Raw genomic sequence first — 16,202 nt, 5'->3', positions numbered from 1 at the left:
TTTAAGTACTTAGTGCTGCGTCAGGGACCCAGGATCAATCCCAGCCTTGGGCGAATGAATGTGTGGTGTTTACACATTCTCCCATGTACCCTCCGGGTGCTCCAGCTTCCTCCCACAGCCCAAAGGTGCGCAGGTTGGATTGGCCAAGCTAAATTGTCCCTAGTGTTCAGGGATCTGCAGGCTAGGTGGGTTAGCCACGGAAAATGCAGTGTCATGGAGATAGGTCTGGATGGCATGTGTTCAGATGGTTGATGTGGAATGGATGGGCTGATTGGCCTCTATCTGCACTGCAGGATTCTGTGAACAGCCCGGCCCTAACTCTCAGACTATACCCTTTGTTCTACAATCCCCAACCAATCGAAACAGTTTATCTTCATCTACACCAGCTTTTCCAGCTAATAATCCGATCGCCTCTTAGCCTTCTAACTTCTAGAGAAAATAGGCCGAATAGATTTAATCTCTCATCATAACCCCTGAAGTCTAGGTATTATTCTTGCAAACCTACATTGTACTCTCTCTGAGGCCAATATATCCTTCCGAAGGTGAGTTGCCCAGATCTGTCCACAGTACTCTAAGTGGGGCCTAAATGGGGTTTTGTATAACTGCAGCAAAACATCTGCATCCCAATACTCCAGCCCTCGAGTTATAAAGATTGCTGCCGGGAGACGCTGTGGGCCCTGTGTGAGAGGGGCAGGAAGGGGCTGTTCTGGTGGTCTCTAACCCCCTGCCCCTTCAGGAGATGGGACCATGAGTGGGTAGAAGGACACTGCTCCCCGCTGCCCCTCCTCCCCGCTGCCCACTAGCAGATACTCTGGTCTGTGAGACTGTAACCATCTCCTGATTACTGACTCGAAAAGAGGCTGGAGACATCACATCATCATTTTCTCATCAAACATTTTAGCTGCACACAGCAAACATGGCGCTCACTATAACCGCATGGACCCCCAGGAAGAGGGAACTGGAGCAGGACACTCCCTGGGGGGAGGGGAGCTGTGCAGAATCAGGGCCTCACTCTCCTCACACCCCTCACTCTCCTCAAACCCCTCATTCCCCTCACACCCCTCACTCCCCTCAAACCCCTCATTCCCCTGTTTGGGGACATGGCCCCTCAGTCTGTCCCTTACCATGTACCAAGTCGTTGTAAACTCCACACAGACCCTGAGTCGAAGACTTCAGTTCCGCGCTCACTGTCACAGAAACTATTTTGTCACCATCAAACTTCAAACGAACTCCAAGTCCACTCTCCACGAAGATAAAATCACCAATCCAACGGACACTTATTCCTGAGACAGTGAGGACAGCATTCATAAAATGTACAAAGTGAAATGGAGAGACAGATAGACTGAAAGACTTGGAGAGTGACAGAGAGAAACAGAGTGTCAGAGACAGTGACAGTAAGAGACAGTGGGACAGAGTGAGAGAGAGAGAGAGCGCGAGGCAGTGACAGAGTGCAAAGAAAGAGAGCGAGCAATGAAGAGAATGTGAAAGAGCATGACAGAGGTAGAGAAAGGCATACAGAGGGATGAGGAGATTGAGAGAAACAGTGACAGAGTGAAAGGCAAGTAGAGAGAGAAAGGTGGACAATGGGACAGGTTGACACCTGGAAACGCACAGAGAGAGAGAGATGATATTTATTCCCATTGCTTAGACTCAGGCTGTAAAGTGGGTGGAACGATTTATCACTTTATATGCGATTTGTCCTTTCTTTATTGTGTGGATTGAGAGGGAAGGACTTAATTTGTTTGTTTTTAAATTCTGAGAGTAGTAATAGGTATTTGAAAACATTATTTCTATTTATTTAAATGAGGCCCTTTTTAAAAATACCATGAGGAAAATACTTCAATGTTTTAGAAAAATATAAGGGCACCAGAGAGGAACAAAATTGGGTTGATCCCAAGCAACAAGATGTCTCATAACACAGGCGGAAGGAGAAAGGAATAACTCTCCATTCCTATTAGAAACAACATTCCATGAAACAAAGGAGCGGTTGGTTCAATAGTTTACAAAGCAGCTTGGGCTGAAAAGGAATCTCGAATGGTTTAATATCAATCAATGAAGCCTCTCAGCTTCAAGTTGAGCATGGGCAAGGAAATCACGTCCCCGCTTCCCTCAGCTGATGAATCAGTACTCGCTCTATCATGTTGTACAACATTTCGAGGAAGCACCGAGGGTGGCCAAAGACATAAAATGCACTCTGGGTGGGGGATTTCAAAGGTGTTGGATGGTGCGGTGTTACTCCTGGGGAATGATTTTGCAGCAGTGAAAGTGAAAGCCCTACCTGTAATCACAGAAAATCTGAGTGAGGCTAACGTGGTGAACAGTTCCAGGAACAGATTCCTGGTATTTTTCAAGGCTGTGTGCAGTAATCCAGGAAAATGGCTAAACCAAGTGAATCACCAGAGGTCACAGTGATAACACAAGCAGATGTTTGTCAGATAATAAAGGGGCTGCACTCCAAAAGCTTGTGATTTCAAATAAAGACTGCAACCTGGTAACGTGCAATTTCTGACTTTGACAAACCCAGTCCAACACCAGCACCTCCACATCATGACATAACGAAGGGAATCAGAGAGAAAAGAGGGAATTATGGACCAGTCAATGCAAGGTCAGCAACGGGGAAAATGCTCGAGTTCATTCTAAACAATTTAATAACTGAGTATTTGGAAATTAGTGGCAGATTCAGACAGAGTCAAAATGGATTTACGGAAAGAAAATCATGGCTCACAAATTGACTGGAATTCTTTGGGATGTAACTTGTAGAATTCTTCAGAGGAGCCAGTAGATGTGGTTCACTTGGATTTCCAGAGGCTTTTGAGATAATGCCACAGAAGGGACAAACATAGAAAGTTATGGGATTGGGAGTAACGAATTGAGACAGATAGAAGACTGAGTGGATTGGAAACAAACTGTAGGAATAAACAGGTCTTTTTCTATGGAGCAGTGAGTAACTAGTATGTGAGATAATGGGAACTGCAGATGCTGGAGATTCCAAGATAATAAAATGTGAGGCTGGATGAACACAGCAGGCCAAGCAGCATCTCAGGAGCACAAAAGCTGACGTTTCGGGCCTGGACCCTTCATCAGAGAGGGGGATGGGGGGAGGGAACTGGAATAAATAGGGAGAGAGGGGGAGGCGGACCGAAGATGGAGAGTAAAGAAGATAGGTGGAGAGGGTGTAGGTGGGGAGGTAGGGAGGGGATAGGTCAGTCCAGGGAAGACGGACAGGTCAAGGAGGTGGGATGAGGTTAGTAGGTAGCTGGGGGTGCGGCTTGGGGTGGGAGGAAGGGATGGGTGAGAGGAAGAACCGGTTAGGGAGGCAGAGACAGGTTGGACTGGTTTTGGGATGCAGTGGGTGGGGGGGAAGAGCTGGGCTGGTTGTGTGGTGCAGTGGGGGGAGGGGATGAACTGGGCTGGTTTAGGGATGCAGTGGGGGAAGGGGAGATTTTGAAACTGGTGAAGTCCACATTGATACCATATGGCTGCAGGGTTCCCAGGCGGAATATGAGTTGCTGTTCCTGCAACCTTCGGGTGGCATCATTGTGGCAGTGCAGGAGGCCCATGATGGACATGTCATCAAGAGAATGGGAGGGGGAGTGGAAATGGTTTGCGACTGGGAGGTGCAGTTGTTTGTTGCGAACTGAGCGGAGGTGTTCTGCAAAGTGGTCCCCAAGCCTCCGCTTGGTTTCCCCAATGTAGAGAAAGCCGCACCGGGTACAGTGGATGCAGTATATCACATTGGCAGATGTGCAGGTGAACCTCTGCTTAATGTGGAATGTCATCTTGGGGCCTGGGATGGGGGTGAGGGAGGAGGTGTGGGGACAAGTGTAGCATTTCCTGCGGTTGCAGGGGAAGGTGCCGGGTGTGGTGGGGTTGGAGGGCAGTGTGGAGCGAACAAGGGAGTCACGGAGAGAGTGGTCTCTCCGGAAAGCAGACAGGGGTGGGGATGGAAAAATGTCTTGGGTGGTGGGGTCGGATTGTAAATGGCGGAAGTGTCGGAGGATAATGCGTTGTATCCGGAGGTTGGTAGGGTGGTGTGTGAGAACGAGGGGGATCCTCTTGGGGCGGTTGTGGCGGGGGCGGGGTGTGAGGGATGTGTCGCGGGAAATGCGGGAGACGCGGTCAAGGGCGTTCTCAATCACCGTGGGGGGGAAGTTGCGGTCCTTAAAGAACTTGGACATCTGGGATGTGCGGGAGTGGAATGTCTTATCGTGGGAGCAGATGCGGCGGAGGCGGAGGAATTGGGAATAGGGGATGGAATTTTTGCAGGAGGGTGGGTGGGAGGAGGTGTATTCTAGGTAGCTGTGGGAGTCGGTGGGCTTGAAATGCACATCAGTTACAAGCTGGTTGCCTGAGATGGAGACTGAGAGGTCCAGGAAGGTGAGGGATGTGCTGGAGATGGCCCAGGTGAACTGAAGGTTGGGGTGGAAGGTGTTGGTGAAGCGGATGAACTGTTCGAGCTCCTCTGGGGAGCAAGAGGCGGCGCCGATACAGTCATCAATGTACCGGAGGAAGAGGTGGGGTTTGGGGCCTGTGTAGGTGCGGAAGATGGACTGTTCCACGTAACCTACAAAGAGGCAGGCATAGCTGGGGCCCATGCGGGTGCCCATGGCCACCCCCTTAGTCTGTAGGAAGTGGGAGGAGTCAAAAGAGAAGTTGTTGAGTGTGAGGACGAGTTCCGCTAGGCGGATGAGAGTGTCGGTGGAGGGGGCCTGGTCGGGCCTGCGGGACAGGAAGAAGCGGAGGGCCTTGAGGCCATCTCCATGCGGAATGCAGGTGTACAGGGACTGGACGTCCATGGTGAATATGAGGTGTTGGGGGCCAGGGAATTGGAAGTCCTGGAGGAGGTGGAGGGCGTGGGTGGTGTCACGGACATAGGTGGGGAGTTCCTGGACCAAAGGGGAGAAAATGGAGTCCAGATAGGTGGAGATGAGTTCGGTGGGGCAGGAGCAGGCTGAGACGATGGGTCGACCAGGGCAGGCAGGTTTGTGGATTTTGGGAAGGAGATAGAAACGGGCCGTGCGGGGTTGGGGAACAATGAGGTTGGAGGCTGTGGGTGGGAGGTCCCCTGAGGTGATGAGGTCATGAATAGTGTTGGAGATGATGGTTTGGTGCTCGGGTGTGGGGTCATGATCGAGGAGGCGGTAGGAGGTGGTGTCGGAGAGTTGGCGTCTGGCCTCGGCGATGTAGAGGTCAGTACGCCATACTACCACTGCGCCACCCTTGTCTGCGGGTTTGATGGTGAGGTTGGGGTTGGAGCGGAGGGAGCGGAGGGCTGCCCGTTCTGCGGGGGAGAGGTTGGAGTGGGTGAGAGGGGTGGAGAGGTTGAGGCGGTTAATGTCTCGACGGCAGTTGGAGATGAAGAGGTCGAGGGAGGGTAGGAGGCCTGGGGGTGGTGTCCAGGAGGAGGACTTGTGTTGGAAGAGGGTGAAGGGGTCAGTGGAGGGAGGGTTAGGTTCCCGGTTGAAGAAGTAGGCGTGGAGGCGAAGGCAGCGGAAAAACTGCTCTATGTCCGACCGTGACTGGTATTTGTTGATGTGTGGTTGTAGGGGGACAAAGGTGAGCCCCTTGCTAAGGACTGACCGTTCGTCCTCAGTCAGTGGGAGGTCTGAGGGGATGGTGAAGATTCGGCAGGGCTCAGGGTGGCTGTCTCCTCTGGGGTTGCAGGCTGTGGAGGTTGTGGGCGGAGCGATGTCGTCGGCCGTGGGCGGGGTTCCGTCGGCGTCGACCGTGGGCGGGGTTCCGTCGGCGTCGACCGTGGGCGGGGTTCCGTCGGCGGTGGGAGGATCGGGGTGGGCGGCAGCAGCTGCGGTGAGGGTGGTGTGTGGGCTGTAGTACCTGGACGTGGAGGTGGTGAGTGCAGCAGCGGTTCCGGAAGTTCTGTGGCCGGCGGAGGCCGATGTGACGTCATCGGTGGGGTCTCCGGCCGTGTCCTCATGGTCAATGGCGGCGGGTGCATTGTGGGGGAGGGGCAGGGACAGAGTCGGGATTTGGGAGGCGCAGGAATCCTCTTGTGGGTGGCAGGGGCCAGTGAGTTGGTTGTACTTACGATTTTTGGTGTCCAGTAAAAGGGTGGCGCAGTGGTAGTTTGGCGCACTGACCTCTACATCGCCGAGGCCAGACGCCAACTCTCCGACACCACCTACTACCGCCCTCTCGATGATGACCCCACACCCGAGCACCAAACCATCATCTCCAACACCATTCATGACCTCATCACCTCAGGGGACCTCCCACCCACAGCCTCCAACCTCATTGTTCCCCAACCCCGCACGGCCCGTTTCTATCTCCTTCCCAAAATCCACAAACCTGCCTGCCCTGGTCGACCCATCGTCTCAGCCTGTTCCTGCCCCACCGAACTCATCTCCACCTATCTGGACTCCATTTTCTCCCCTTTGGTCCAGGAACTCCCTACCTATGTCCGTGACACCACCCACGCCCTCCACCTCCTCCAGGACTTCCAATTCCCTGGCCCCCAACACCTCATATTCACCATGGACGTCCAGTCCCTGTACACCTGCATTCCGCATGGAGATGGCCTCAAGGCCCTCCGCTTCTTCCTGTCCCGCAGGCCCGACCAGGCCCCCTCCACCGACACTCTCATCCGCCTAGCGGAACTCGTCCTCACACTCAACAACTTCTCTTTTGACTCCTCCCACTTCCTACAGACTAAGGGGGTGGCCATGGGCACCCGCATGGGCCCCAGCTATGCCTGCCTCTTTGTAGGTTACGTGGAACAGTCCATCTTCCGCACCTACACAGGCCCCAAACCCCACCTCTTCCTCCGGTACATTGATGACTGTATCGGCGCCGCCTCTTGCTCCCCAGAGGAGCTCGAACAGTTCATCCACTTCACCAACACCTTCCACCCCAACCTTCAGTTCACCTGGGCCATCTCCAGCACATCCCTCACCTTCCTGGACCTCTCAGTCTCCATCTCAGGCAACCAGCTTGTAACTGATGTCCATTTCAAGCCCACCGACTCCCACAGCTACCTAGAATACACCTCCTCCCACCCACCCTCCTGCAAAAATTCCATCCCCTATTCCCAATTCCTCCGCCTCCGCCGCATCTGCTCCCACAATAAGACATTCCACTCCCGCACATCCCAGATGTCCAAGTTCTTTAAGGACCGCAACTTCCCCCCCACGGTGATTGAGAACGCCCTTGACCGCGTCTCCCGCATTTCCCGCGACACATCCCTCACACCCCGCCCCCGCCACAACCGCCCCAAGAGGATCCCCCTCGTTCTCACACACCACCCTACCAACCTCCGGATACAACGCATTATCCTCCGACACTTCCGCCATTTACAATCCGACCCCACCACCCAAGACATTTTTCCATCCCCACCCCTGTCTGCTTTCCGGAGAGACCACTCTCTCCGTGACTCCCTTGTTCGCTCCACACTGCCCTCCAACCCCACCACACCCGGCACCTTCCCCTGCAACCGCAGGAAATGCTACACTTGTCCCCACACCTCCTCCCTCACCCCCATCCCAGGCCCCAAGATGACATTCCACATTAAGCAGAGGTTCACCTGCACATCTGCCAATGTGATATACTGCATCCACTGTACCCGGTGCGGCTTTCTCTACATTGGGGAAACCAAGCGGAGGCTTGGGGACCGCTTTGCAGAACACCTCCGCTCAGTTCGCAACAAACAACTGCACCTCCCAGTCGCAAACCATTTCCACTCCCCCTCCCATTCTCTTGATGACATGTCCATCATGGGCCTCCTGCACTGCCACAATGATGCCACCCGAAGGTTGCAGGAACAGCAACTCATATTCCGCCTGGGAACCCTGCAGCCATATGGTATCAATGTGGACTTCACCAGTTTCAAAATCTCCCCTTCCCCCACTGCATCCCTAAACCAGCCCAGTTCATCCCTTCCCCCCACTGCACCACACAACCAGCCCAGCTCTTCCCCCCCACCCACTGCATCCCAAAACCAGTCCAACCTGTCTCTGCCTCCCTAACCGGTTCTTCCTCTCACCCATCCCTTCCTCCCACCCCAAGCCGCACCCCCAGCTACCTACTAACCTCATCCCACCTCCTTGACCTGTCCGTCTTCCCTGGACTGACCTATCCCCTCCCTACCTCCCCGCCTACACCCTCTCCACCTATCTTCTTTACTCTCCATCTTCGGTCCGCCTCCCCCTCTCTCCCTATTTATTCCAGTTCCCTCCCCCCATCCCCCTCTCTGATGAAGGGTCCAGGCCCGAAACGTCAGCTTTTGTGCTCCTGAGATGCTGCTTGGCCTGCTGTGTTCATCCAGCCTCACATTTTATTATCTTAGTAACTAGTATGTTCCTGCTCTAGCTGCCCAGCTATTCACAATAGATAATAATGATTTAGATGAGCGAACTAAAGGTAATGTCTCAAACAGATTGCACAAAGCTGGGTGGGAGGGTGAGCTGTAAAGAGGATGCAGAGAGGGTTATGCCTAAACAACTTGATTGGATGTTTTCAAAGATATGATGAGTGTGTAAGTACAGACAATGCATTCAACATAGTCTATTTGGACTTCAGCAAGGCTTTTGCTAAGGTACCACAAGGGAGATTGAGAGCAAAGACAAGGGCCTGAGGGATCCAGGGAAATTTGGCAAATTGGATCCAGATTTGGTGGGAAACAGGCACTCACCGTCTGTAAGTGTGGTGGAGGCAGAAACTCTAATAATATTAAAGACATTTTGAGATGTGCCCTTGTAATGCCAAGGCGATGGGCCAAGTGCTAGGAAATGGGATTAGAATAGAGAGCTGGCTGTTTCTGACCAGGACATACACAATGGACTGAATGGCCCTTTTGCAAACCTTAGACCTCAATGACTCGCATGCTTATTTTCAGAGTTCTGAGGAAGGGTCACCGGACCGGAAACATTAACTCTGATTTCTCTCCATAGATATTGCCAGACCAGCTGAGCTTTTCCAGCAGCTTCTACTTTTGTTTCTGATTTACAATATCTGCATTTCTTTCAGTTTTTTGTTTGGCTTCAGTGACTGGTTTAGAACATAGAACATTACAGCACAGTACAGGCCCTTCGGCCCTCGATGTTGTGCTGACCTGTCATACCGATCTCAAGCCCATCTAACCTACTCTATTCCATGTACGTCCATATGCTTGTCCAATGACGACTTAAATGTGGTGACCAGAACTGTACACAATACTTCAAGTGCGGCCGCACCAGAGTTTTGTACAGCTTCACCATAACCTCTTGGTTCCGGAACTCGATCCCTCTATTAATAAAAGCTAAAACACTGTATGCCTTCTTAACAGCCCTGTCAACCTGGGTGGCAACTTTCAAGGATCTGTGTACATGGACACCGAGATCTCTCTGCTCATCTACACTACTAAGAATCTTACCATTAGCCCTGTACTTTGCCTTCCAGTTCCTCCTACCAAAGTGCATCACCTCACACTTGTCTGCATTAAACTCCATTTGCCACCTCTCAGCCCAGCTCTGCAGCTTATCTATGTCTCTCTGCAACCTACAGCATCCTTCGTCACTATCCACAACTCCACCGACCTTGGTGTCGTCTGCAAATTTACTAACCCATCCTTCTACACCCTCATCCAGGTCATTTATAAAAATGACAAACAGCAGTGGAATAAAAATGACAACCAGGTTTCATTACCCCACCCCCTTTCCCAACCTATCACCATTCAGATAATAAGCGGCATTCCTGTTTTCACTATCTTCATATTTATCCACACTATACTGTATCTGCCATGCATTTAGCCACTCAATCAGCCTGTCCAAATCATGCTGAAACATCTCTGTATCCTCCTCACAGCGCACCCTTGCACCCAGATATGTGTCATCTACAAAGTTTGAGATATTACATTTTGTTCCCTCATCTAAATCATGACAATATATTGTGAATAGCTGGGGTCCCAGCACCGATCCCTGTGGCACCCCACTAGTCACTGCCTGACATCAGGAAGTTCACCCTTTTTTTAATTCTTTGTTCCCCATCTGCCAATGTTAGTGCACTGCCCCAAGTCCCATAATTGTACACTTAAATCTCTTGTGTGACATTTATCTGTCTCATGGCATCTCTCCTGTAGCCACAGAGGAATTGTTGATGATTACCAGTGCCCCTGCTATTCCCTCCCTTGCCTCAATCAATAGCCTGGGATCCACTTCATCTGGCAACTTAACATTTTTAATCCCTGCCAGACCACTCAGAATCTTCTCTCTGACAATGCTCAATTCTCTAACTGTATCATTGCAGGAGTAGTAGGCAGTGAAGAACTCAAATGTGAAGTTGACCCTCAGTGAGAGGTTTCAAGTACAGGAGCAATTACATGGGGCCTTGGTGAGACCATACCTAGAGTACTGTGTGCAGTTTTGGTCTCCCAGTCTGAGGCAGAAGTCAGATGACACCAGGTGATAGTCCAACAGGTACATTTGAAATCACAAGCTTATATTGCGCTGCTCATTTGTCAGGCGAAGCATCGGTAGCAGCATTCCAAAAGCATGTGATTTCAAATGAACCTGTTGGGCCATAGCCTGGTGTTGTGTGACTTCTGACTTTGATCACCCCAGCCCAACATTTGTCCCTCCACATCCTTATCTGACAAAAGGTGTTCTGGCTGCAAAGGAAGGGCAGTAAATACTTCCCAGACCAATTACTGGGATAGCAACGTTGACAGATTGACACTGACAGATTGGATTGGATTGGGTTAGGACTGCATTCACTAGAGTTTAAAAGAATGAGGGGAATTACATAGAAAACTATTAAAACCCATTAGGACTGAACACAACAAAAATAGGATGCTTGTTCCTGATGAAGGGAGAGTCCAGAAGCAGGGATCACAATCAAAGGATACAGAGGGAGCCATATAGGACTGGGATGAGGGGAAACGTCTTCACCAAGTGAGTGAGGAGCCAATGGAATTCTCTGCCACAGACTCTCAGTTGCCCTCTGAAATGGCCAAGCAAGCCATTCAGTTGTACCAATCGCTACAAAGTCTCAAAGAAATGAAACCGGACAGATCACCTGGCATTGGCCTAGGCATCAGGAAAGACAATGGTGGACACAGCCCTGTCCACCCTGCAAAGTCCTCCCTACTAATATCTGGGGGCTAGCGCCAAAATTGAAAGAGCTCTCTCACAGACTAGTTAAGCAATAGCCTGACATAGTTATACTCACAGAATCATACCTTACAGAAAATGCCCCAGACATCATCATCACCATCCCTGGGTATGCCCGGTCCCACTGGCAGGACAGACCCAGCAGAGGTGGCGGCACAGTGGGATACAGTCAGGAGAGTGTTCCTCTAGAAGCCCTCAACATTGACTCTAGACTCCATGACGTCTCATGGCTTCAAGTTAAACATGAGCAAGGAAACCTCCTGCTGATTACCATATGCTGTCCTCTCTCAAATGATGAATCAGTACTCCTCCGTGTTGAACAACACCTACAGGAAGCACTGAGGGTGGCAAGGACACAAAATGTACTCTGGGTGGGGGTTTCAATGTCCACCACCAACAGTGGCTGGGCAGCAGTCCTACAGATCGAGCTAGTCGGGTCCTAAAGGACATAGCTGCTAGACTGGGTCTGCGGCAGGTGGTGAGAGAACCAATAAGAGGGAAAAACATACTCGACCTCATCCTTACCAATCTGCCAGCTGCAGTTACATCTGTCCATGACAGTATCGGTAAGAGAGACCATCGCACAGTCCTTGTGGAGATGACGTCCCGCCCTCATATCGAGAATAAACTCCATCACGCTGTGTGGCACTATCACTGTGTTAGACAGACTTCACACAGATCTAGCAACTCAAGGCTGGGCATCCATGAAGCACTGTGGGCCATCAACAGCAGCAGAATTGTGCTCCAGCACAATCTGTAATCTCATGGCCCAGCATATCCCCCACTCAACCATTACCATCAAACCAGGAGATCAACCCTGGCTCAATGGAGAGTGCAGGAGGGCACGCCAGGAGCAGCACCGGGCACACCTGAAGATGGGAGACAATGGCCTTGAGTATTGCTGGACTGTTAATACAGAGGCCCAAATTATGTTCTGGGGACCCAGGTTCGAATCCTGCCATGGCAGATGGTGGAATTTGAATTCAATAAATATGTGGAATTTAGAGTCTAATGATGACTTTGAATCCAGTGTCGATTATCAGAAAAGACCATCTGGCTCACTAATGTCCTTTAGGGAAGGAAACTGTCATCCTTACCTGGTCTGACCTACATGTGACTCCAGACAGACAGCAATGTGGTCGACTCTTAACTGCCCTCATCCCATGAATGATTAAAGGATGAAGTGTCAACCTGGTGACACCCCCAAGAGAAATTCACTAAAGATCCTCAGGCAGTACCTACCCTGACCACTTCCATCTAGAAGGACAAAGGCAGCAGATACATGGGAACACCACCCCCTGCAAGTTCCCCTCCGAGCCACTCACCATCCTGACTTGGAAATATATCGCCGTTCCTTCACTGTCACTGAGTCAGAATCCTGGAATTCCCTCCCTAACGGCATTGTGGGTCAATCCACAGCACATGGACTGCAAGGGCTCAAGAAGGCAGCTAACCCCCACCTTCTCAAGGGGTAACTCGGGATGGGCAATAAACACTAGGCCCAGCCAGCGAGGCCCACATCCCACAAATGAATAGAAAATATTTGAATGTTGTCAAGAGCAGTTAGACCTAATTCTTCAGGCTAAATGTATCAAAGGATAGAACATAGAACATTACAGCGCGATACAGGCCCTTTGGCCCTCAATGTTGAGCCAACCTGTGAAACCAATCTGAAGCCCATCTAAGCCGAGGATATGAGAAGAAAGTGGGAACATGGGGCTGAACTGGACGATCAGCCTTGAGCATAGGGAATCCAGGTGTTCTAACCTCCTGTGCTCGCAGAATTAGAGAAAGAGAGAGGCTAAAGGAGGGTCAGGTAGATACAGAGCGATATCTAGGGAGTGAAACTGAGAGTGAGCCAGACAGAGGGAGAGAGAGATGGAGAAAAAGAGAGAGAGACAGATAGAGAGAGAGGAAGAGAGACAGAGAGAACAAGACTGTGTGAAAGGGAGAAAGAGAGACTTACCATTTTGATAGAAAGGTTTCCTGGGAGTGATGGTGACTCCATTGATCACAACAGTTTGGTTCTGAGCCAAGATCAGGTCCAAACCAAACATTATCCTCAGCACCTGGAAATAAAACAGAAAAGTGAGAGTGAGGGAGAGGGAGCGAGGCAAAGAGTGGAACATACAGGCAGTGTGGGGACCAGGCAGTACAGGATATCTACAACAGAGACCAAAGGAATGGGGATTTAGATCAGGATATTGGTGAGGATGAGATATTGATGGTGATTGGATTGGGAAATTTATGGCCTTGGGATATTGATGGAGATGAATATTGATGGAGATGGGTTTGGGATATTGATAGGAGTTGAATTGGGATACTGATGGGACTGGGGTCAGGATAGTGATGGGGATGTGATTGGGATATGGATGAGAGTGGCATTGGGATATTGATTCTATTCAATTGTGGGATGTGGATGTCGCTGTCTGTGGGTGTCCCTAGTTGCCCCTTCAGAAGGTGGGGGTGAGCTGCCTTCTTGAACTGCTGCGGTCCTCCTGGTGTGGGTTGACCCAAATGCCATTAGGGAGGGCATTCCAGGATTCTGACCCAGCAATTGTGAAGGAATGACGGCGATATATTTCCAAGTCAGGATGGTGAGGGCTTGGAGGGGAACTAGCAGAGGGTGATTCCCAGGTATCTGCTGCCCTTGTCCTTCTAGATGGAAGTGGTCGTGGGTTTGGAAGGTGCTGTCTGAGGATCTTTGGTGAATTTCTGCAGTGCATCTTGTCGATAGTACATACTGCTGCTACTGAGCGTCGGTGGGTGGAGGGAATGAATGGTTGTGGATGTGGGGCCAATCAAGCGGCTGCTTTTACCTGGATGGTGTCAAACTTCTTGAGTGTTATTGGAGCTGCACTCATCCAGGCAAGTGGAGAGTGTTCCATCACACTCCTGACTTGTGCCTTGTAGATCGTGGACAGGCTTTGGGGAGTCAGGAGGTGAGTTACTCGCTGAGGTATTCCCAGCTTCTGACCTGCTCTTGTAGCCGCTGTGTTTATGTGGTGAGTCCAGTTGAGTTTCTGGTCAATGGTAACCCCCAGGATGTTGATAGTGGGGGATTCAGTGATGGTAACACCATTGAATGTCAAGGGGGGATGGTTAGATTCTCTCTTATTAGTAATGGGCACAGCCTGATATTTGTGTGACGCGAATGTCACTTCCGACTTGTCAGCCCAAGCCTGGATATTGTCCAGATCTTGTTGCATTTGCTTGATGAGGAAATGATTGGGATGCGGATTGGGATGGAATTCAGATGTTAATGGATGATTGATTGGGCTGGATTGGGATATTGATGGAGATTGGGAATGAGATATTGTGGAGGTTTGGGATATTGTCTATACTGCAGACTGTGCCATAATGGTTTGGAGGTAAATGGGTAATTCTGACTGACCTTCGGACACTGTTTCCGGCTAATGGAACATTCTGCTGTGGACAGATAAATAGCCCATGTTCCATCCACTGAGGAAGCCATGTTATATGTGCAGGTCCCATCAAAATTGAAGTGTTTCCCATCGAAGGTTCGGAAGTGAAAGCCACTCCATGTCATGCACGTGGCAAAGAATCGATAGCCTCTTGCTGAGCTGACCAGCCCTGCTGACAATTGTGGTCTGAGGAGCAGTGGGGCTGAGAGAGCATCTGTCAACACAACAAAGGGTTACAGGAAATTTCAGCACTTTAGAAATTATTAAGGTCATCAATATGCACGAACTCCAAACCCCTCCCAGACCACTTCTTCCAAAATCTCTCCCAAATCCACTTCCCAAACTGCACCCCCCCAAAACACATCCCTCAATCTAATCCCTCCTAGACCACTCCCCCAAAATACAGAAACCCCCCAGCCACACCCCCTATCCATTCTCTCATCACGTACCCAGAAACATTAACCACCAATTCCCTTTCTCTGTCATCGGAAGATTTTTTAACCTCTCCCAGAGTCCAGTCAAATTGTAACTGACCATCAATGGGCCATAAACAGACCATTGACTGATCATTTGAAGGTAATTAACAAGAGACAATTTAGCCACTGCCCCTTGGCATTTGATGGTGTTATCTTTACTGAATCCCCCAATGTCAACATCTTGGGGATTACCATTGACCAGAAATTCAACTGGGCCCTCTGTATAAACACAATATACTGCAGCAATTCATCAAAGATCGAATCATAGAATCCTTACAGTCTGGAAACAGGCCATTTGGCCCAACAAGTCCACACTGACCCTTGGAGCAGCCCATCCAGGCCCATCTCCCAATAACCCACACACCCCTGGACACTACAGGTAATTTAGCATGGCCGATCCACCTAGCCTGCACTTCTTTGGACTGTGGGAGGAATCCGGAGCACCCGGAGGAAACCCACGCAGACACAAGGAGAACGTGCAAACTCCGCACAGACAGTTGCCCGAGGGTGGAATTGAACTCAGGTCTCTGGCAGTGTGAGGCAGCAGTGCTAACCACTGAGCCACCCCTTCTCCATGGGCGTTTAGATATCCTAACCAAATGATGGTCCTGCACCAGAATCCAAGCAGCAATTATTTCCAGGTTGTTTGTAGGGAGGAAAAACACAAGCAATCCTGTTCTTGCCCTCTGACCTCTCCATCTGCACCATCCATTGCACCAAGAAAAATCAGAGTTCAAATTTCTAAGCAAGAGGTAGTGAAGCTGAATTGGACATCAAGGGTCACCCTAGTTGAGGTCAGTTAACTCATCACAGCCAAGTAACTGCACATTTTGTCTTTTGTACTTCTGGTGCTTTCCAACCTATTGAAATTTGTAATTAGAAGCTTCCAAATTTAAAAAAATAATAGGATTAAGTGCCTCTTATAAGCAAGAAGGAATTCCTACAATAATCCCAGAAATCAAATACAAAATCCCTGCAGTGCAAGTGCTGGATTTCCACGGCGTTCAAGATTTGGACCAGAACCAGATCCTTCAGCAATAACATCCAAACTCACAATTGATTCCTTCTAGAAGGACAAGGGCAGCAGGTACATGGAACATCACCTCCTGCAATTCCCCTCCGAGCTACTCACTGCCTGCCTTGGAAATATACCGTTGGGTCAAAATCCTGTGCATCTTGTGCTTGGTACACACTGCTGCGAC

General features: G+C 50.3%; 1 protein-coding gene across 1 annotated transcript in view; it reads right to left on the bottom strand.

The window, feature by feature from the left end:
* Positions 1 to 16,202, bottom strand: part of sspo (SCO-spondin) — a 517,250-nt gene that overhangs the window by 472,909 nt on the left and 28,139 nt on the right. Inside the window, exons 6-8 of the mRNA XM_059646360.1 lie at positions 14,494 to 14,738; positions 13,066 to 13,168; positions 1,125 to 1,283 (exon numbers count right to left, since the gene is read on the bottom strand). Coding sequence (XP_059502343.1) covers positions 1,125 to 1,283; positions 13,066 to 13,168; positions 14,494 to 14,738 — 507 coding nt within the window. The remainder of the gene's footprint in view (positions 1 to 1,124; positions 1,284 to 13,065; positions 13,169 to 14,493; positions 14,739 to 16,202) is intronic.

The sequence above is a fragment of the Stegostoma tigrinum genome, chromosome 5, assembly GCF_030684315.1.
Source record: "Stegostoma tigrinum isolate sSteTig4 chromosome 5, sSteTig4.hap1, whole genome shotgun sequence".
Lineage (NCBI taxonomy): Eukaryota > Metazoa > Chordata > Chondrichthyes > Orectolobiformes > Stegostomatidae > Stegostoma > Stegostoma tigrinum.
Note: the sequence above shows the minus strand (reverse complement) of the source record. Positions and strands in the feature narration are given on the sequence as shown.